Raw genomic sequence first — 22,449 nt, 5'->3', positions numbered from 1 at the left:
GGGGTCCTGGAACCAGTGCTCCATGGATACTAAGGAACAACTGTACCTACATTTCTGGAGTTTTGATCCCATTCTCGAAGGCCAGTTCCCGATAAGCTTTGCAGGCCATCAAAATACTTTCTGTCCCCCCAGAGGTCACCTGTAATAAAAAAAGAGAGTTGGGATAGCTATCAGCATGCACTTCCTGCCTTGATCTTGAGGATATCTGATTCAGAGATGGATAAGCTCTGGGATGCACACTTTAGAGCACATGCTACTGTCTTTCAGAAGGAAAATTTGACTTTATTGGCTAAGCCCAATCTTGGCTCAGGAGAAGAATAAAACTACTGAATGATCAGAAGCTCCACACTGTATGAACAAATAAATGCATATCTGCCCAGACCACCCGTGCACAATACACTTACATTTCTGTTGTTCACTGAATTGGAGACAGGACAGGGCATTTTATCCCCTTCCAGAAGCATCAGGGTTACTGACTAAATTTCTAATGCCCACTAAAGAATGTGATGTTCCCCAGTGAGGAACGCTGGGCTGGAAGAAGCACAAGCTGGAATCAAGATTGCTGGGAGAAATATCAATAACCTCGGATATGCAGATGACACCACCCTTACGGCAGAAAGTGAAGAGGAACTCAAAAGCCTCTTGATGAAAGTGAAAGAGGAGGGTGAAAAGGTTGGCTTGAAGCTCAACATTCAGAAAACAAAGATCATGGCATCTGGTCCCATCACTTCATGGGAAATAGATGGGGAAACAGTGTCAGATTTTATTTTTTTGGACTCCAAAATCACTGCGGATGCTGATTGCAGCCATGAAATTAAAAGACGCTTAATCCTTAAAGGAAAGTTATGACCAACCTTGATAGTATATTAAAAAGCAGAGACACTGCCAACCAAGGTCCGTCTAAGTCAAGGCTAGCTATGGTTTTTCCAGTGGTCATGTATGGATGTGAGAGTTGGACTGTGAAGAAAGCTGATCGCCGAAGAATTGATGCTTTTGAACTGTGGTGCTGGAGAAGACTCTTCAGAGTCCCTTGGACTGCAGGGAGATCCAACCAGTCCATTCTAAAGGAGATCAATCCTGGGTGTTCATTGGAAGGACCGATGCTAAAGCTGAAACTCCAATACTTTGGCTACCTCATGCGAAGAGTTGACTCACTAGAAAAGACTCTGATGCTGGGAGGGATTGGGGGCAGGAGGAGAAGGGGACGACAGAGAATGAGATGGCTGGATGGCATCACCGACTTGATGGACATGAGTTTGAGTGAACTCCGGGAGTTGGTGATGGACAGGGAGGTCTGGCGTGCTGTGATTCATGGGGTCGCAAAGAGTCGGACACAACTGAGCGACTGAACTGAACTGAACTGAAAGAATGTGAAACTGGGAAGTTATAGCTCTAGTCAACTATGCGATACATTAGAAGACCAAGAAGAGACACTCAAGACATGCCAGAGTAAACTTGTGATTTTGACAAGTCTGAAAGACAGAAAAGTAGAAGCCTCTGCTTAGAAGTTTACTAACTGACTTATCTGAAATCAAAACAAAAATCCTAATGTCTTTAAAGGAAGAAAAATGTCTTCCTGAAGCTAGGCCTACCTAGCCCCTCTGATACAGGCAAATTTTACCTGAGTTGATACAAAAATACTAGAGGTCATTTCATTCACCCTGTTTTCCTCACTGGACTACAACGTCATGAAGGTGGCGACCAGACTGTTCATGACAATATTCCTAATACCCAGCTAGTAAAGCTGACACCTATCAGACCATCAGTTAACATTTCCTAATGCCTGATTTGACTCTCAGTAAACCACAACCAATACAGGTACATCATACCCATCTGGCTTTCCTTTGGTAACTTCTAAGAATGAAATCATTTCAAAACACACACACACAAAAAAGAGCCACAGCACTGAGCTAGGTGAGTATTTCCTTAGATTTGTCATCTCCAAAGATTCATACAATCTTAGAAAACTTTTCCATTTTATAGGTAAGAAAACTGAGCCCTGAGAGAATGATTCACCCAAAGTCATCCATCTTTTGATAAAAAGTAAAAATTTCTATATTTTCATAGCTGTGATTCATGGGGTCACAGAGAGTCGGACACGACTGAGCGACTGATCTGATCTGATCTGATTGTAACCTGATGAGATGAAATGAGAGCAGATGATGGCTGAAATTTCCAAAAGTAATATCCATATATAAGACAAAAATACCATAGGCTACAAAATCCAAGTGGTCAGGAGTTTTGTGGCAGTTTAAAAGTCAGTCATTTTGTAACTGAGGAAGCCTTCAGGAAACACATGACCGTCATCCACACAGTAAGGCCCTGAACTGGGGCACAGGACCCTTGTTTGTAGGCTCCTGCATTTCTGTGCTTACAGTTGAGGTCAGTGCTGCAGATCGCAGCGTGTCCTGTGGTCCAGCATAAAACCTCAGAACATCACATGAGGAACCAAGACAGCTGTGAAGGAAGTCAGGAAAGCACCAAGTTCTCAGTGCTCTGTGCTCTCACTAAGGGTCAGCAATGACCTAAGCAGAAATATTTCCAAAGCCCTGATGGAGGAGCCTGGTAGGCTGCAGTCCGTGGGGTCGCTAGGGGTCGGACACGACTGAGCGACTTCGCTTTCACTTTTCACTTTCCACTTTCACACATTGGAGAAGGAAATGGCAACCCACTCCAGTGTTCTTGCCTGGAGAATCCCAGGGACGGGGGAGTCTGGTGGGCTTCAGTCTATGGGGTCACACAGAGTCGGACACGACTGAAGTGACTTAGCAGCAGCAGCAGCAGTCATTCACTTTACATGTCCTATTTTCAGTCCAGTAACAAATCCAATCAGAATCATTATGTTAGGCGAACAATGGTGTATTTTGGACTGGAAAAGCAGGAACACCTAAATTCTGCTTCTGATTTTAATTTCTGACTCCAAATTCTGTGTTCAAATTTTGCTGCTACTCTATTTCCTCTACCCCCTGTACCACCCCCCAAAATGGAAATCTAATTCTAAAGTAAGAAGACAGAAGCCTCAGTAATTACTTGACATGTTAGTCAACATCTTTCAACACTTTCAAAAACTCACCCTGTATATGCTATGTCAGAAAAACAAGAGTAGAACAGGACCTACTGGGAAATTTTTCTTTTAGATACTCTTTGGACCTGATGGCATTTGTACAAGCCAAGACTTTACTGCAGCAACCAAATTTCTTTCAGTATATAAAGTCACCTCTCACTCATTCTAACTGAGGCAAATGAAGCTACAAAAAGGAAAGACAGTGTCAGGTGAAGAGTAAAGCACGAGAAGAACTTACGACCTCGTGGGAACAGGTCCCAGACTGCCCAGTCAGCCGGCCTTGTCTTCTTGTCTCCTTCCTCTGAACTTTCCTCACCAAGAGAAGGTCACCAAGACAGAGACAGAGAGAGCTACACAGAAAGGCAAAGACTTAAGAGAGAACCGGAGAAACTCACATGATCACAGAGCTGATTAGTTCTCTTATAAAAGTCTAAGTATCTGAAGAGGCTGGGGATCTGAGATTCTATCTGTCCTTCTCCTGACCCAGCGCTAAAAAAAACAGGTCCTAATTGGAGAGGCACGGTTTAATTGTAGCAGTGCAAGAAAACAGAGTTGGACTTTGGTATTAAGATGAAAGACTGAAACTACTTCACAGATTTTCTCTCCCTCAGTACATGCAAGGATGAAGGAAAAAAGCAGTAAAACCCTGCAATAACAACCAAACAAGGAGATAATCTAACACAATAAACTTCAAATACTGGTGATGAGAAAACAAAGCAAGTTTCTGAATCATGGCAGATTTCAGTCATTAGAAATACCGTTCCTAATGCCTCCTCCAAGATGTGGAAATTGTCCAGGTAAAACAGCAAAATGCTGAGAATTGTCATTAATATTCCCCAGATCTTCAGAGAAGCAAGTGGTGGGGGTTTCCTTATTGTCAGATGAGTGGGTAAGAGAGACATGGCGGTTGGGGAGAAACAAGCAGCCCAGGGAGAGGGAACACCAGGACTTGCTCTTTAAAATGAAGACTCCAGGGATATAGGATGAGCTAAAGAAATAATCAAAGCCCGAAGAGTATTATTCTCTTCCAGCTAGGAAGAGTGAACTCTGGTAGGTGACTTTGAATGAAATTGCAGAAGAGGCCAAGATATTCTAATATAGGTGGAACAAAGCTTTCCCCAAGCCTTGCCTCTCAGACAAGACCAGACCTGCCGTGCATCAGAATAAACAGAATGTCTAGAGACAGTCACCAAAACACAAGCCAAGATGAAAGAAGATGGCATGGTAACTGTACAAATACAGAAAAATAAAAGAAGGCAGCCTGCAAAACAAGGGCCAGCTCAGAAGGTAACAACCTAAGGAACAGGAGGAAATTCCTCCTGTTTCTCACTGTAGGACAATATAAGAAGAACAGGAATTCAAGAAAACAAGAGCTCAAAGAGTGGACCTGAAACAACAGAATGAGCCTGCAGACCTAAAAAAACACAAAGTGTCAAACAGCATGACAGCAGAACTGCTATACGCATTAGGAACAGCAGGGAGCATACTGAACACTGCTGAGAAGCCTAGAACCACTACACTGATTACAGGAAAGGTTTAAGGCAAATTTAGTGAATCCAGAGAAGGCAGAGACTGAAAACTCAGTGCTTTGGAGAACTGTGTCCATGTGCTAATCAACATAGCCAAAAAGCACTGAGAGGAAGGCTGGGCATGGGTGGAAATCTGTGAGATCATATTCTCTTAGAAAACTGAGTATCCTAGGAAAACCATGGTGAAGAGAGGATTCGGGGGAAAAGAGGCTTTCAAGTATACAAAGGTCTCCCATGTAGAAAAAAATAATCATAGAACTTCTGTTTCCAGCAATATACATTATACATCATGGGTCACCCTCCTCTATGAAACAGCTAAAAAGCCTGCTGAAACATTACAAAGTATTTTTACACCCATCCACGACTGAGCTAATATAAAGGAACACACTGGATCAAGAATCATATAAGCTAAGTGTCAAAGCTGGTTTTAACTCTGAAGGTTACTGCCAACTCCTAGATCAGACTTCAAACTTTCACTTTGACAAATAAACAGGAAACAAGTTTGGGGCCTGTTCAAGGTAAGCATCTAAGAGGGCATGGCTGAAAACACTGACTTCACCCACATTCTTAGCAGTGAGAGAAACAGACCTTGCTGGTACAGAAGAGGACAGCAAGAAAAATTGCTTTTCTCAACCCAGATACTGAGGGCAAAGAAAAATAAGGATCTCTGAAGAATGTACACCAAAACAGCTTTTATCTGAGTGTGTGGTCTGAGTTCAGACCAATTCTGCAGTACAAAACTATGGGCTGAAAATCAGACTTACACTGGTTCCGATGTGGCAGTACTTCCCATCAATTCCCCAATAACTGGCAGAAGGAAATACAAATCTCTAAAAGAACTTAACTTCACCCATCAAAGTTAAGTTTCCAGGAAAACCCTAACTCATAGGAAAAAAAAAAAATCAAAGCTAGAAGGATACAAGACAAGTAAAACCAGAACAGAAACATACAAGTAAGGCTCATGGAATTATCAGACGTAGAATATAAAATGATTATGTGCAATATATTTAAATAAACGAAACATAAGCTAAGGAAACGGACTACAAAGAACAACCAAACAAATTTTTAAAAAATCAACAAAAACAGAATTCCCAAGAATGAAAAACACAGTAAATGAAATTAGAAACCCAATGGAAGAACTAAAGAGTGGAATACACACAGTTAAAGAGGGAAGTAATAACCCCTGCATGTATCACCCAGCTCCAACATTTCTTAACTCACAGCCCATCTTTCTACTACCAGCGACTGCCCCAGCCATTGTTGCGATCAAGAATATCAGCTGTTCTAATAGTTACACCTTTACAGGTTATCTGTTTTGGGGGACTGCTTTTAAATATGAACTAGAGGTGTGTTAGCCTTTCTCACTCTCTTTCATGTCTCGTAACTTTCTATTCATCTCTCTTGGTTTTATTCTGGTTAACTGTCTTTGTTCCATAAATTTTACTTTTAGGAACCATGAAAATATTTTACATGGTTATTAATGAACTAGGGCTCCTTGAACTAGGGCTGATTCTCGATCTGAAGCAGGAAATGTAAAAGATATTTTCACCTAATAAAAATATTTTGTCCAAAAAAAAAAGGCTGGGAGGAAAGAAAGGAAGCTTTCAAAAACTACTTTGAGTCATGCAAAAAGACATAGGAGTCAAAATTAAGAAGCTCCCACTGGCAAAAACTGGAGTAATCTGAGCATCAGTCTGAGTGACAGCTACAGTAGACTGAAGCATAAACAGTCTCCTACAATTTATCAACCCCACCACTGACAGATATTTGAATTATTTCCAGTATTTAACTATCATGAACAATGTTGCTATGAATATACATCTATCCTGATATGTACTAGTTTTCCTAGAATATATCCCAAGAAGTGGAATTTCAGGGTCATAAAATATGGATATTTTCAACTTTACTAGATAAACCGCAAATTGGTTTTGTGGTTGTTTAATCTGTACTCTCTTAAAAAGCTCATAAAGAGTCTAATGGCACAGAATACCCAGGTACTGTAAGAATACTGGCATCTGTGTCACCCCATTCATCTAAATGCCATAAGGGAACCCACTGCTAGATTATGGCTGATTCAGTTTTTGAATTTTGTTTTTTTGAAAACGAGTGTCTGGAATACCACTTCTGTTAGCTACTGAATATTTGAACATGTTGAGTTTTCATGATGCCAACTTAAAAGTAAAACTCAATGCTGCTTATTATGGGGGAAAAAAGTAACTATAAAATGTTCTTGTCTTGGGATGGGCCCTTCAGTAATTTAATTTGCAGACTTTATGATGATTAGAGAAGTATGACAGGATCAGCACCTAGAAGTTACCATTATAGTACCCTGGGTTAACTCTATCTTGCATAAGCTGAAATTTAGTTTTTTCTAGAGAAGGCAATACCAGTCTATAGTAACAAATCTCAATAGAAGTTCATCAATCACAGTTTAGGAAAACTAACAAACATCTACTAGAAAGAACAGTTGAGAGAAGGAATCCTCATGTGTATCTTTAAATTCAATGACTCTTTATTTAATCCTAAACCAACTAAGATTTGATTTATGGCAAAACAATATCCAGCTCAAGCAAAACAAGTATATCAAAAAACGATGAGATGCTTTGACAAAATTATACAGCAAGGAGATCCAACCAATCAATCCTAAAGGAAATCAACCCTGAATATTCACTGGAAGGACTGATGCTGAAGCTCCAATACTCTGGCCACCTGATGCAAAGAGCCGACTCACTGGAAAAGACCCTTATGCTGGGAAAAATTGAGGGCAAGAGGAGAAGGGAACAATAGGGGATGAGATGGTTGGATGGCATCACCAACTCAATGGACATGAGTTTGAGCAAGCTCTGGGGGTTGGTGAAGGACAGGGAAGCCTGGCGTGCTGCAGTCCATGGGGTCGCAAAGAGTCAGATATGAGTGAGCATCTGAACAATACCACCGAAGTGGTTAGGTATGTGAGTGGAAGAAAGAAAAGGGAGAGAGAAAAAGAAGAGACAGGAGAACTATCCTGACAACTTAATATAAGTTTCAAAATAAAGGACTGAAGAGAAAAAAAAGAAGATATTTACTAAAATGCTGATAAGACACTAGTTACAAAATTGCAAGTAATCTTTAAAAATTTCTGTTCAGCTGGATCTCCCTATAATAATCATGTATTGTGTAATAAAATATTTTTAATAACCTTCTATTTTATGCTAAAAAAAAAAGTCATATTATAGAATGTCATTTGCATATACTTACACATCCACAGGAATCTGGTCCCCCATTGAATAGGGAACAAGCCATCCTCACAATCTCTGCCTCTATCTTCCGGAGTCCGGGGAAGATATCTGGATGCAGTGGATTACTCCATGCAAAATCTCCATAAGCCTATGGAGAAATGCAAGCACATGTTGAGACACTTAGATCATTCAGGAAAAAGAACCAGGCAAACCACGTTAGACACCACAGGAACTGGGAAAATGGTAAGATACGTCCTCCAGTCTAAAGAAGATCGAAATGTTGTAGTGGAGGAGACAGGCATAGAAATTATTTTACAAAGTGGTAACAGAGGAAGTATAAATGTGGTTAAAAGCACTGACTAAAACACCCAACAGACCCAGTCTGAAATCTTAGCTTTATCTGTCACTTCTAGCTGTGTAATCTTAGGTAAATAACCTCACTGAGGCTGTTTCCCCATACGGTAAAGAGGATAATCACAGTACACAGCTGGTGGGGTTCTAGCCATAAGTAAGATAACACACGCGAAGCAAACACATGTGAAGCACTTAGGAGAGTGTGTGGCACAACTATTTTCAGTGTGATACCAAATGTATATATGTACATGAAGGTAAGCGGCCTCAAAGAGGGAGCAGCGAACATTCTGAGTGGTCTGGTGATGTCTGTTGAGTGGAACCTTGAGCCGTGAATAGGAATTCATCATTAAGAACAGGTAGCAAGAACAAGGGAAAGGAAAACAACAAAGGAACAAGGTACTCAGTAAACAGAAAAGGCAGGAGTTGGTGTTCATGTGGGAAAATAATAGAATGGTTGAAAAAAATAGGTGGGATCTGGCTCACGAAGGGACTGATATTTTTGGTTGCATTAGCAGCTTAGGATTTGTCCTGTAGACAATGGGAAGTCACTGAAAGATTGTTAAGCACAGAAGTAAGGTCAGGGTATTATGTCAAAATACAGCTGAGCAAAACATGTAGTATGTAGTAAGGTACGCAGTTTCATAGTTCTAATAATCAAACACAAAGACCTCAGAAAGCAATAGTCCAACGCCAATTCTGTATGACAAAGTGAGATTTAAAAAAAAGATCTGATTAGAAATGGAAGAAGCTAAAGCAATTCTAAAGTCAACAAAAAAATATGAGAATTATATGAATTATAACTGAGACCACTGCTCATTCTCAGATTCTGTGATTTGAGACTCAAGGGGTACAGGAAATCATGACCAAGTTTCCATCCCTTATCTCTTTTGATGCAACAAAATATATCTTATCATTAATAATCGTAAATGATGGACTACCTTCCCTAGCAATCTGCTTTCTACACAAGGTGTCTATTAAGCTTGGAGACATAAGTAACATCTTACTTTTTTACTGACTGAAGATGTCTTGGACAATGTTATGCCTATTTGTCTATGTTTGGGTAAGAGACACAACCTCTTTAGTTTTAACAATAAACTTTCCTTAAGTAATTTTTTTTTAATTACAAGAATAAAGAGAAAAAGATGTGATCATCTAAACCAGCAGAGCCACACACTCCTTTCAAGAACTGGGCACTTGCTCACCTTCACGAGGAGGTCAGTGAGCTCCTTCTCCCCACTATACACTGCTCCGGAGGCTTTCCCCTCTTGCCACAGGACATCTGCAGAGAAAGGGCAGACCACTGGATCAGTACGCAGGAGCCTCTAGGGAGACAAGAGTCTAAAGAAGAAACAGGGAGAAACTCCTCTGCATGCAAAACAAAACAGGTGGAGCAGAAACGCCAAGGCATCCTTACATTAAATCCAGAAAAGAGCTTCAGTAAAGAGTGTCACAGCAAAATAAAGATGAAAGGTCAACCACTAGCATCAACAACAGTGTGAAAAAGGTAGCAACAGCATCTAGGTACAATAAAGACAGTCCACTAGTAGCATCGTCATCCCCAGCTGGCTTCTCACAGAAGAACCACCTCCTCTGTCTACACTCGTTTTCTGTTCTCTGTGTGGCTCCGCCTGACCTTTTTCTGCAGTGGCTTCCACCTTCTCTCCCTTTCTAGCCAGTCAAAGGAAGTGTGGAAATTGCTATGAGCAGAGTTAGCAGAAAAGAGTAAGGCAAAGTGCAAAATTTCAGCACAATATCACCAGAGCTGGAGGCAGGGAACTGAATCTCTGACTGGACAAACCATGGTGAGAGATGTGAGCCATCAGCATCATCCTCAGACAAGCCTGGAAACCTGTACAGAGTTAGCCACCTGCTTCCAGCAACATCTGCCACAGCACTCAGCGTCAGCAATACAGCCAACACTGGGAGAAGGATCAAAGGAAAGGTTCCTGACCAGGATGTAAGGTCCAACCTTCCACTTTTCTGAGGTGCTCCCCCAGAGACACTCCACAATACCAACAAATCCATTCATGTGGGGGTCTCGGGTCCTTTAAGACAACATGTCTGTGCCCTACTGAAAGTGAGTAGTGAGTATTATAGAAGCACTCAAACTGAAAACTGCTGCCATGGTTCTAACAAAGCCAAAGTCTGCAGCTCCAGTGAGAGCAGAAGACTGAGCAGGGACTATCCACACAAACCTTCATTCTCACGTGACCAGCCAGCTCTGGCTTGTGGTCAAGCTGACTTTGTCCTCAGAGGGACTGGTCTGTGACAGGCAAGTCATCACACCAAAGGTCACCTGCATTTCAAAAGTAGGGTGTGTGCTTTCATTTCCTGTTCTTTTACTAGAGCTGCAGAGTAATGGCAATGGACAGCGACTTAGAATGGAAGGGAAGGAGATATGAGGCAGCCAACCCAGCACTCATAATTGTAGAGATCTTTAATCTACAGGTCCCAGAATGCTAATCCCTGTTTTATATCATGTATAAATCCTGGACTGTGTCTAGTTTTGTATCATCTGATCAAAAATATCATCAAAAATTCAACACATGTCAATTAGAACTTTTAAAATACAGTATGGTACCCTGGATCCTAGAACAGGAGAAAGGACAGTATAGAAACCCTGGTGAAATAGGAATAGAATCTGTGGTTTAGGTAACAGCACTGTACCAATGTTAATTTTTTTTAGTTTTGACAAATGTACCAAGCTTATTTTATATGTTACCAACAGGAGAAGCTGAGTGAGAGGTTTGTGGGAAATCTCTGTATTATCTTTGCAAACTTTCTATAAATCTAAAATTATGTTAAATGAATAAAGCCTATGTTTAACTTATTTGTAATATAATCTTAATTTGTAACAAACATGTTTGCATTAATAATAGTTAACATTTATTGAAATTTATTGAGTACCTATTATAAGCCAGGTGTTTTATGCTTATATGTATGACCTCATTTAATCTCTACAATTATCCTTTCAGATAAGTACTACTATTATTATCCTCATTGTAGAGACAGACGCAGAGGCACAGAGAAGTGAAGTAACTCACCTGAGGCCATTGTGTTAAGTGGTTGAACCAGATGTGAGTCAAGGTTGAGTCCACGGGCTGTACTCTTAACATAGGCTGCTAAGTGCATTTATCCTTCCTACATGCATACATGTACATGTGTGGGCTTATTACACAAAATATCATTAACATTTTGAGAGAGATATATATATATCATCTGTGTTTGTCTTGTGAGGATGAAATTATACTGACTTCTTATTTCTTCTGTGCCTCTATTCAGATTCCATAATTTCTAAAATGAATCTCTATTTCAGTCTTATCACATATTTTGTCTTTCCAAAAAACAAATCTATTTTATTCAGGCTTAGAAAAGAAAATGGAACCAAGTTCCATCTTCTCTGAGATCTGCTTGCTTTACAGGTAAAGAATGAATCTAAATATAATTTTTAAAAGATGAAATTCAGCCTTTGAGACAGGAGGTAGGCCCTCCTGAACACAGAAGCACCAGGGATGAACTCTACTTAACCTCTGTAAACATCCAATGATGAGTGAGTGACCAGTCACATTAAGGAAGTAGGGAGCATGCATTTGCTGAGAATCATACCCTTAGAGCTGTATTCTTTGAGCTTCTCTAGAACTGCAGCCGGGCTCAGACCACGAGAGGGCAGGGCTTTCACGTAATCTTGGTCCACTTTCAGGAATGACATGTTCTTGCTAATATCTTCCTTGGTCTTGTTCAACTTATCTTGGATCTCCAAAGGTAAGGAAGATAAAGTTAACAGGGAGACAGGAAAATACAGTACTGAGAGTGAAGAACCAGTTACATCACCAAACCAACCGCTTGACGCTGGGCACTGCACAAGTGCTTGAGAACAAGGACGGTACTTTTTCTTAAAGAGATACGTTGACATTTTGACCCCTTCAGCTGTTATCTCACCTGGGCAACAGTCTCTTAGAAGTCTGAAAAGTCTTTCTCTCTAAACTTTCTCTCTAAAGGTCAAAGATACACTCGGTTCCCCACCCCACCCCTGTCCCTTTCCTCTGTCATGCTGCTATCACCAATGCTTTGCTTGGTTTGCATTTGCTGAAGTCAGCACTTCTCTGTGGGCAAGAGTCGGACCTTGCTCGTGCCTTGGCAGCAGCTACAATGTATGCACCAAAGAAACCAAGGTAGAACCATGAACAGTAGCCAGAAAACAGGCCAAGCAGCAGTAAAACAGATTCCGGAGTAGAGCAAGTGATGGGCTCCTTCACCAGGCACGCCCAGAACCCAACAGGAACTGGAGGCCTTACAAGAATCCCAGACAGAAGAGTAAGTAAGACATGCCGGGATGAGCCAGGGAGGCTGCCGCCTGTCTCCTCAGGTTGACAGCTCGCACTGCCCCACTCTCCAGTGCTAGGAGGCGCTAAGGTCCTTTCTGCCACATAATTTATCAACTATGGTTATTTCGTTTCCATCCTCATCAGACATGTTCTTTCATTCCTGAAACATTTGTTGAACTACACAACAGTGATACACGGTGGGCCAGGGAGACACACTGAACAAAACTAACTCAGGCAGTACACAGCTTAGGTGGGGCGGGATAAGTCCTGTCCTGAAGCTTATCTTTAAGCATCACAGTCAGAAAATAAAGGTAATGAAAAGTGCTAGGGTAAGTGGGGAGGGGGGGAACAGAGCAGATAGGAAGAATACAGCAGAGGTTGCTGTTTGTAATGAGAGACTCTTGGTTTGCAGGTTTAGGGAAGAGTGGCTAAACGATACGATTTGTGTGTGTTACAGTGGCATGTTTTCAGCACTATGTCTGTTAAAGTTTGATGTCTCATTCCAGACATTTAGGTTGTCTCATCTCTAGCAGTGGATGATTAGAATCCAAGATAGTCTTCTTAGATGTGGCCCTCAATAAAACCACAGGGAAAGCCACTCCTTTAGAACATGTCTGCAACAGTCTATCAGGCAGGCAATGGCAGGAAGAACAGGGCTCGCTCCTCGACAATGCCAGGGCGGCATGCGATGGACATGACGGTATTTGTTAGATTTAAATAAAGACTTATGCTGCATAAATGTAACCAGAACTATGAAAGCTGGGCTTCCACACACAGATGATGCTACTGTAATAAACAAGCAAAAAGGACCGTGACAGGCATATCAGAAAGCACAGCAAGCACTTCCTCATGGCACCTCGTCAATTCCTGCCTCAGAAGCTCCACTGCACTTTAATTTCTTCACAGCATTTATCTCAAAGGGAAATTCGTCTGTATTTGCTTCCTGATTCATTTTCTGCCTTTCCTTAGTAATGAAATGTAGATTCCACGTGGCACTATGTCCCCAGCACCCAGAATGGTACCTAATGCTGAGCAGACGCTCAATGAATGAGAGAGGGACACACACTCGCCCAAAACAAGTAACTTTTGTCTCTGCACCTCAAAATCTGCATCTGAAGGTTGATACATTTTCTAAGTACCTTCCAATGCTGTTGTATTTACTGAATAACACAATTGAACAGTATCTTCCAATGCTGTTATCATATAAATGTAATGGGTTCTGGAACCCCAGCATTCATTTGTATCAAAATTACAAATGGAAGGAGCAAAGTGTAACGAATGAGGGCAGGGAAAACACACAGGAGGTGATAAGGGTCGCACTCTTCTCCCTTGTAATCAACCTGCCCTCAGTACCGTCCTCTGCCCTGCTCTTTGTTCTCTGAGGACTACAGCAGATTAATTTTAGGGCTTAATATGATCAAGGGTCAAATAAAAGCCCTCAGTTCTCTCCTTCTCCAGCCGTTATTACTTCCACTTCCCCACAGGAAATGAACCTAAAAATACAAAGTTCTGGGAGAGTTCACACAGTGGTCTGAATGGACATCAGTCAAAGGCTGGAAGTAACTGCCATCTTTTCTGATTTGGCCAGCAAAGGGGGAAAGGAATTGAAAGCCAAAAATGAAAGAAAGCTTGCAGGAAAGCTGAGGGGGAGGGTGGGAAGCAGGGGAGATGAAGCCATCAAGGGCCGTGTGCCTTCATTAGAGCCCGCAGTGGGGCCGGCCCTGTTTGTCTTCATCTGTGATAAAGAACCTGTGGGAAGGTAGAAGCAACTGTCTCATCCTGAGCGTGGGTGAGGTCAGAGAGGAGCCCATGAAGGCAACAGACTAGACTACAGATATGAACAAAGAGCAAGAGAACAGCTCTGCTCTCTTAAGTTTCTGAACCTGGGATCAGCAAACTACAGGCCTAATCAAACTACAGGCCGAGTGTGGACTGTGGCTATGAAGAGATTCTTGCTGCAACACAGGCCCACTCCTCCACCCATTGCTCTGCTGCTGCTTTCCCTCCACAGGGACGGAGCTGAAAAGCTCTGACAGATGTGGCATGGCCTGCCACGCCTAAAATGCTTCATATCCAGCCCATTACAGAGAAAGCCTGCCAACCCTGAACCACATAAGCACTCAATCCCTGCTAAGTATCTAAATTCAGCTCAGCCAAATACTACTCCGCTTCCCTCATAGCTCAGTTGGTAAAGAACCTGCCTGCAATGCAAGAGACCCGGGTTCAATTCCTGGGTCAGGAAGATGCCCTGGAGAAGGAACTGGCAACTCACTCCAGCATTCTTGCCTAGAGAATCCCCATGGACAGAGGAGCCTGGCAGGCTACAGTCCATGGGGTCGCAAGACTTGGACACGAATCAGCACCTAAACCACCACCACCAAATATTGTTCCAAAGCTTCCTGTCACTTCTGTCAGGTTGTCTAATTTCAAATCTTTCCTGAACAGACATCTCCTTTCTCCTCTGGTCAAATATGGTGGAGAAAGAGTGTCGTCATGCCTCTCACTCGTGGCACTTCTGGAGTTCTGAGTCTGATGCGTCTCTGCTGCGTGGCCTGCCCTGCGCACTGGAGGATGTTTAGCAGCATCCCTCGCCGCTGTCCGCTCAATGCCCAGAGCACCCACCTCCTCTTCTGATATCCAAAACTGTCTCCAGACGTGGTCGAACGTTTCTTGGAGGTGGGGGACAAAACGCACCCATCCCCCTTGAACTCCTAGTTTTAGTAAACAGAAAGAAAGAGGTGTGATGATCACAAGGGAGGGAAGCAGTAGGGAAAAGTGAAGTGATTCTGCTTACCTGACGACCAATGACAGGCATCTTCCGGATAAGCTTAAAACATCTCTTCTTAAACCTTGACCATAAACCTACAAGAAACAAATGGTTCTACTGAAATTCCCATGTATTATGATCTGATGGTCACAATGTATAAACTCTTCAATATTCAGCATGTCCTCTGTAATCACACTTGCCTTCAGATTACAAAGGTAGTTTCTTAAAAGAAAAACAGAAAAAACTTTTAATTTTTGAACAAGTAATATATTACAACATGGTTCAAAAAAATAAACACACACACGCTCATCCCCCAGACCCTCATCCTACCCCCAGGTTAATACGACTACTACTAGCTTCCAGATACCCTTCTAGAGTTTCTGTATGCATATCCAAGCAAGAGTGAAGACACGTTCTTGCCTTGTCTCTTTTACACAAAGGGTAGCACACTCCAGCACTGCACTAGACCTGTTCTTCTACTCGGCAACAGTCTTTTAAAGACCGGTGCTCCCTAATGCATTCTTACAACTGCAGAGTATTCCATTAGATGGACGTACCTTAGTTTATTTAACCTGCCCTTTCCTGATGGAAACTTAGGTTGTTTCTGATGTCTGCTGTTACAAACCACGTTGAAATTGCTTAGCCTTGTAACACACGCTGTACTGCATACATGAGAGCATATCTACAGGATAAGCTCCCAGAAACAGAACAGCTGGGCCAAGTGTACCACAGAGTTCCTTACCTTCCCAAGGTTTCCAGGTGCCCAACACTTCTCTCCCCTGCCTCAAAACAAATGACCAACCCATGCATCTTCTCAGAATCTGTGCTCTAGTCTCTCATTCAACACATATCCTAACATCTTCTGGACCTAAATAGGCTTTCAGAAATCATGGACACCAATCAGCCTTCATTCTGTTGGGCAGTACATAAGACAAATCTGAAATTCTGATCCTGTAAATTACAATTATTATAAATACATGGCACCTAAACACACAGTCATGCCTTTTAATGAATTCATGTTCAGTGTATCTCAACTGACTCCAACAGCAAGATTTTGAGGCTGGCATAGAAGGCACTACCTACTATCCAAGGGCAGCTGAGGATCAAAGCATTAATGACTTGCTCAAGGCCGAGGATCGTATCAGTGATGGGGCCAGGATTTAAATGAAGTCTCTGTTTTTCTAGTCCTAGACTCCTAGGATTCTACACTACTTCACATGCACAACAGAATTTTCAGTTATCCCAAATGAGTTTCAAAGGAATCTAGACCTATGCCTTCTGCAAGGATACCGGGCATGAACTGAATGAACTTTGCCGCTTTCCTAAGAGATCTGGGTATTCCAATTTCCTTGCCCAAAAGTAGCTTTCAACAACCAAAGAAGGTGTCTGCACCATCTACGGGCATTTGTTAAATGATGCTATGCATCTTTACTAGTAGTTTTTGCCTAGGTTGCATCCCTAAGTGCCGAGCACTGAGGTTAACACTCTATAAATGTCTGGGACAAAAACCAAGTATCTGAGTCACAGGCTGACTAAGACAAAGGGCTGAAACCGGTTACTTTTTGCTTAAATGTTAGAGTATTTCCTTTCAGTCCTGAAATCTTACGGTACACAGAATATCGTATCCTCATTTATGGCATTTCTACATTATTAAAAATTCTTACAAAGTGTATTTTTAAATGTCACCACAACAATCCATCAAACGAGCAGCATTTAGTGTTAGATGGTTCAGCTGCTTGTTATTTCTAACAGTGTTAAAGCTGTAAAGATTCAGAACTACTCCCTATTTTAATGGATGAAGCAATTAATGAGGTAGAAAGAAGTCTAACAATCAGCAAGCTGGATCAGGTGTCTGAAAGTAATGTGACTGTGTGGAGGAGAACACATGATTTTGTGAAATCTGTGAGATGACACGGTACAGAGGAAAAAGAACAGAATACAGATCAGAGACAGAGAAATTAAGAATGAAAAGACCATGCAGTCGAGACCTAAAAAGATTATCTCCAAAGTAAAAGTCAAGAATTGGGGGAGTGGGACTAACAGAAGGTACACTGCTACGTACAGAACAGATAACTAATGAGAACCGACTGTGCAGCTCAAGGAACTCTAACACAGTGCTCGGCGTGACCTAAATGGAAAGGAAATCAACACTAACATGTATTCGGATAGCTGATTCACCATGCTGTACAGTAGCGAGTAACGCAACAGTGTAAAGCAACTATACTGCAGTAGAGTTATTTAAAACAGTAAAAATCCCCAGAGGTCCAGAAAGAAAAGTAACGAGAATGTTTTAAGGTAATAAAATAGGAAATGCCAGTGTAAGAACAACAATGCATGGCTCGTTTTAGCTTACAAATCCCTTTCACACCAGTGATGCCACTCAAGCCTCACAGCACTCTCTGACTGGGTAAAGCAGTGTGAGTATGCCAATCTCACTGCGAGGAAACAGGCTAACAGGTTTAAGGACACTGCCCAAGGTGCCATGGCTAGAAACCTCCTCCCACCACAGAACTCTGATTTCTACTGATGAACTACAGACAATCCCACAGGTAAAACCAACATCAATGAGGAAGGATGTGAGCTGATAACCACAGAGGAGAAGTAAAAAAGAGATCACACCTTAGAAGATTGCCAACCCTGCCCTACCCTCCTGACACATCCAGTTCTTATCTACCTGTGTCCATCCTGTGTTCCACAATTACCCTCTCTCCCTCAGAAGGGTACCCAGAATTTGAAGATCAGCAAAATTTATCACTGGTCGGACTTTAGACTCCTCTAAGGCAATACACCAAAAGGAACTCGATGCTCACTAATACACAGAATACTTCTACACAAGCAAGGTGCTGAAAAAACTGGCAACTTTATCAAAATTACCTGATCTCTGGAGGGAAGACATTTCTGTGTCTAAAGTTCAAGTTGGAAGTTATAAAGTGTATTGTGTATTTAAGCAATATGAAATTACCAATATTCAGCAATTTTCAACCTATGAAATTAATTTTGTATGATTCAGATATAGAAAGAGATGGGTGCGTGCATGATCAGTTGCTCAGTCGTGTCCAACTATTTGCAACCCCATGGACTGTAGCCTGCAGGCTTTTCTGTCAATGGAATTTTCTAGGCAAGAATACTGGAGCAGGCTGCCATTTCCTCCTCCAGAGGATCTTCCCAACCCAGGGATCGAACCCGTGTCTCCTGTGTCTTCTCTATTGGCAGGCAGATTCTTTACCACTGAGCCACCTGGGAAGCCACAGACAGACATACAGATACACAAACAGTGGTTATCTCCAGGTAACAAGATTTTAATTTTATTCTTATGGTTTACCATATCGCCCTGATTTTATACAATGAAAATGTACTGCTTTTATAGTAAGAAAAAATGTTACTAAAACCATGCAATGGCTTGGAGTTCACAAAGATTTAGATGGCACATGCCATTAACACACCGCTAGTATCAGTTTTCTCATGGCGTACTCAGAGCTAGCACACTCGTTTCTGAACACTGAAGGCAGGAGAGTAAGTACCAGGACCTCAGATGGCTGAGCCGCCGCTGCGGGTTACACAGCGTGGACACAGGCACCGTGGGCTGCACAACGGAAGACACAAGCAAACACCCGAGGCTCGTGCCCAGCGTATCAGAGACAGAAGCCTCAAGGCCTGGCCGCAGCTCAGGTTTACAAATGCGCCACTTTTAAAGGGAAAGCACACAGAATGGTGGCCGCCAGGGGCTGAGCAGAGAAAGAGGTGGGAAGTTCAGGTTTCCCGGGCACGGAGCCTACAATTATGAGGAAGGTCTAGAGATGGACGGTGGTGATGGCTCCGTAACAATGGGAATGTTCTTAATGTCACAACTTCCCACTTAAAAATGGGTAAAATGATACATTTTATGTTCTGTATGCTGCTGCTGCTGCTAAGTCACTTCAGTCGTGTCTGACTCTGTGTGACCCCACAGATGGAAGCCCACCAGGCTCCCCCATCCCTGGGATTCTCCAGGCATGTTCTGTATATTTCATCACAATAAAAAAAAGCAAGAACTGCTACTCCTTAGAACCCACTGGAATCAGACAGGACGGTGGGCGGCACTGAATCAAATGCTTCCCAGGAAAGGAATAAGCCTGAGCAGAAGGACAAGGGTTGCATCTGTTTCCACACCATGGAGCAAATGAAGCACAAGGGTTAGTCTGTCTAGTCTGTCATGAATTTATGAGAAAGTCTTGCAAGCACTAGGAGCAGAAACTGAGGACATTTCATCTCTACTTTAATCAAGTGCAATGCTAACTCTGCTCTAACTAGGCAATGTGGCAGAGTGTTACTGGATGGCTGGCTATTCATCATGGTAAAGGGATAAAACAGAATCTGGCCTCTAAGCTGACTTTCCCGAGGGAAGAAGAAAAAAAGCAGAAAAAAATATCAGTTCAAGAGCCCCTTCAAATAGATGTTATCAGGGAAGCAAATAGTTAACAGAAATTTTAAACAGTTGAGAAATGATACGCAAGTCTCATCAATGTTACTAACTCAGATACCCTACTATGGGTGAGGAAGGGGTGCTGGGGCGTGTACAGAACACCTATCAGCTCTCCTACCATTGACTTACCCAACACAGCCCACAGGGAAGAATTCGTAAGTAGGTAACACACAACCAGGTGGTAGGGGGTGGGGTCCAGGGAACATGAGCAGGGTCTTCGGAAGGATGGAAGATAGACAAACTGATCACTAAAAAACTCAGTGTCCACACTCCCTGAGGAGTGGCCTTCTCTTCCCATCAGTCTGGCTCCTGGAGCCCCTACCCAGGAAGCTCAAAGTGTTCTGTCTCCTGACAGCAGAGGTTCAATTCCAAGAGGACAGGGACCCTGTATTACTTGTACTAGTATAGATATCTCTAGAGCATGGCAGTGCCTAACACACAGCAGACATTCCAATGGTCACGGCATGGGTGCTGTTCTAATTTCACATAATCTTTACTGGAAAAAAAAAGCCTACAATGAAAGCAATAAATCCATGCTTTGAGAACTCCAGGTGACACAATTATGTTCTAGGCGAGAAAGTAAAAGTGAAGAGGGTTTGAGCCACGCTCTGGATCCTTATGATGACTAATCTCTCAGGGGTTTTAATGTAAATTGCAAATCCAGAAAAATCAACATAAACAGTTACAGTCACACAAGAGTCCTCCTATTAAAACGTTACCAGTCAGAAGGCAATGCCCCTTCTATGTAAACAGGTTTTAAAAATCAGAACCAAACCAACCAGGCAAGAAGTTAGCCCCATTCATTAGCCCTGAGTTCCAAAGCTGGTGTTAACTCCACTGTACCTTTACAGAGGGGGGCAGTATACTTACTCTCTGGCTGGAAGACAAACTCATACACCCAGACTATCAGCAGAGTCCACACGACACTCCATACAATCAGCTGCCAGGGCTCGTACTTGGTACAGTGCCCGTTCACGTAGTTCTTGGCCTTTGTGGAATATACTTCCAAAATCTCGAAGTAGGGCTCAAAGGCCTTCTAGAAATACAAAAGGAAAAAAAATATTACTTTCAGAGAGAGAAAGGAAGTCTGTTCTTAGTTTGGTTTTCAATTCTTATTTTTTCAAGGGCAAGGCCATTCATGATGTGGCCCTACCCCAGCAGCAATCTTATCATCCTCTACAGTCCACAAAGCTTCTGCTCCAGGAACTGCAGCGGACACTGCCCCTTAACAGACATGCGGACTCTGACGAAGTTTTTGATCCTCTGTCTGTAAAATAAAAGGTTAAGCTGGGTCATCATTTCAGCTCTAAAACTTCTAGAAGACTGCAGGATTTACTGTCCTACTATCTTTTTTGTTGGCTGCGCTGGGTCACTGCAGTGGCACAGATTTTCTCCAGATGTGGCACGTGGTCTTAATTGCCCCACAGCATGTGGTATCTCAGTTCCCTGATCAGGGATTGAACCCACATTCCCTGCATAGGAAGGTGGATTCTTAACCACTGGACCACCAGGGAAGTACCCATCCCATTATCTTAACTCAAACTAATCCTCTCAATATGTCTTTCTTTTCTTCTCTTCTTTATTTGAATCTTTCCCATTCTTTAACCCAAAAGGCAGACAGACAATTCATTGGAAAAGTCCCCAGTGCTGGGAAAGACTGAGGGCAGAAGGAGAAGAGGACATCAGAGGATGATATGGCTGGATGGAATCACCGATGAAATGAACATGAACCTGGGCAAACTCCAGGAGATGGTGAAGGACAGGAAGGCCTGACATGCTGCAGTCCACGGGGTGGCAAAGAGTCAGACACAACTGGGCAACTGAACAACAACAACACAACCCAAGAGGCAGCAGACTATTTCTGTAAAAGGCCACAGGGTAAATATTTTAAGTACTACAGGCCAAACAGTCTGTGTCACAACTACTCAGCTCTGCAGCCACAGCAAACGCAGCCACAAAACAGAGGGTGAAGTCTTGAAGGGAGCCGTGTTCCAACAAAATTTAATTCCAGATGCTAAAACTTGAATTTCATGTAATTTCACAATCACAAAATACTCTTTTTATAAAAACAATTGCAAAATTAAAGTATCATTCTTAGCTCACAGGCTATACAAAAACAGGCAGCAGGCAAGGTTTGGCCCAAAGGCCATAGTCCACCCATCTCTGCTCTAAGGCCCCATTTGACAAAAACTCTTAAGGCAAGGAACTGTATCTTATGATGTGAATCACTCACAACAACTAGCACAAGCAAGGAAAAAAACCCTCTCCTCTGAAAAGTCACCAGAATACCCAACTCATGAGAGTAAATCTCTTGTCAAGCATTCACTCATGCCTCAACACAGAGCTCATGACAATGTGCCATGCAGTCAACTCATGATCCTCATCCCCCTGCAAGGCTGGGTACCTGAAGACTGACCAGATCCCAGCCATATGCACAAGCTCCCCAAGTGCTCCAGACAAAATAAGTTCATCTCTAGTTGCCATTCATTCCCTTCCTCGATATTTATGAAGCTTCTCCAGTGTTTAAGGCATTAAGCTGGGGGAACATCAAGGTAAACAGTATAAGTTCTTGTCCTTACTGAGCTTACAATCTAATGAGAGAGGCCCAGACATACACATGCAGACACACATGGGCACATGCATAAATAAATGAGTAATCAGAAGTATTCAGAATAAACACTATAAAAAGGATGCTGAGGGGCAAATTCATATCAATGTATGGCAAAACCA

At 42.4% G+C, this 22,449-nt stretch overlaps 1 protein-coding gene across 4 annotated transcripts in view; it reads right to left on the bottom strand.

Moving 5' to 3' along the window:
* Positions 1-22,449, bottom strand: part of SGPL1 (sphingosine-1-phosphate lyase 1) — a 56,651-nt gene that overhangs the window by 10,849 nt on the left and 23,353 nt on the right. For all 4 annotated transcript variants that reach the window (XM_055425524.2, XM_055425525.2, XM_055425526.2 and 1 more), the window contains exons 3-8: positions 20,590-20,755; positions 15,285-15,352; positions 11,772-11,919; positions 9,368-9,444; positions 7,831-7,959; positions 51-139 (exon numbers count right to left, since the gene is read on the bottom strand). In XM_055425524.2, coding sequence (XP_055281499.2) covers positions 51-139; positions 7,831-7,959; positions 9,368-9,444; positions 11,772-11,919; positions 15,285-15,352; positions 20,590-20,755 — 677 coding nt within the window. The remainder of the gene's footprint in view (positions 1-50; positions 140-7,830; positions 7,960-9,367; positions 9,445-11,771; positions 11,920-15,284; positions 15,353-20,589; positions 20,756-22,449) is intronic.

Source organism: Moschus berezovskii, chromosome 12 (genome assembly GCF_049115385.1).
Source record: "Moschus berezovskii isolate FMDL1 chromosome 12, NW_MosBer_1.0, whole genome shotgun sequence".
Lineage (NCBI taxonomy): Eukaryota > Metazoa > Chordata > Mammalia > Artiodactyla > Moschidae > Moschus > Moschus berezovskii.
This window is presented reverse-complemented; position numbering and strand designations above follow the sequence as displayed.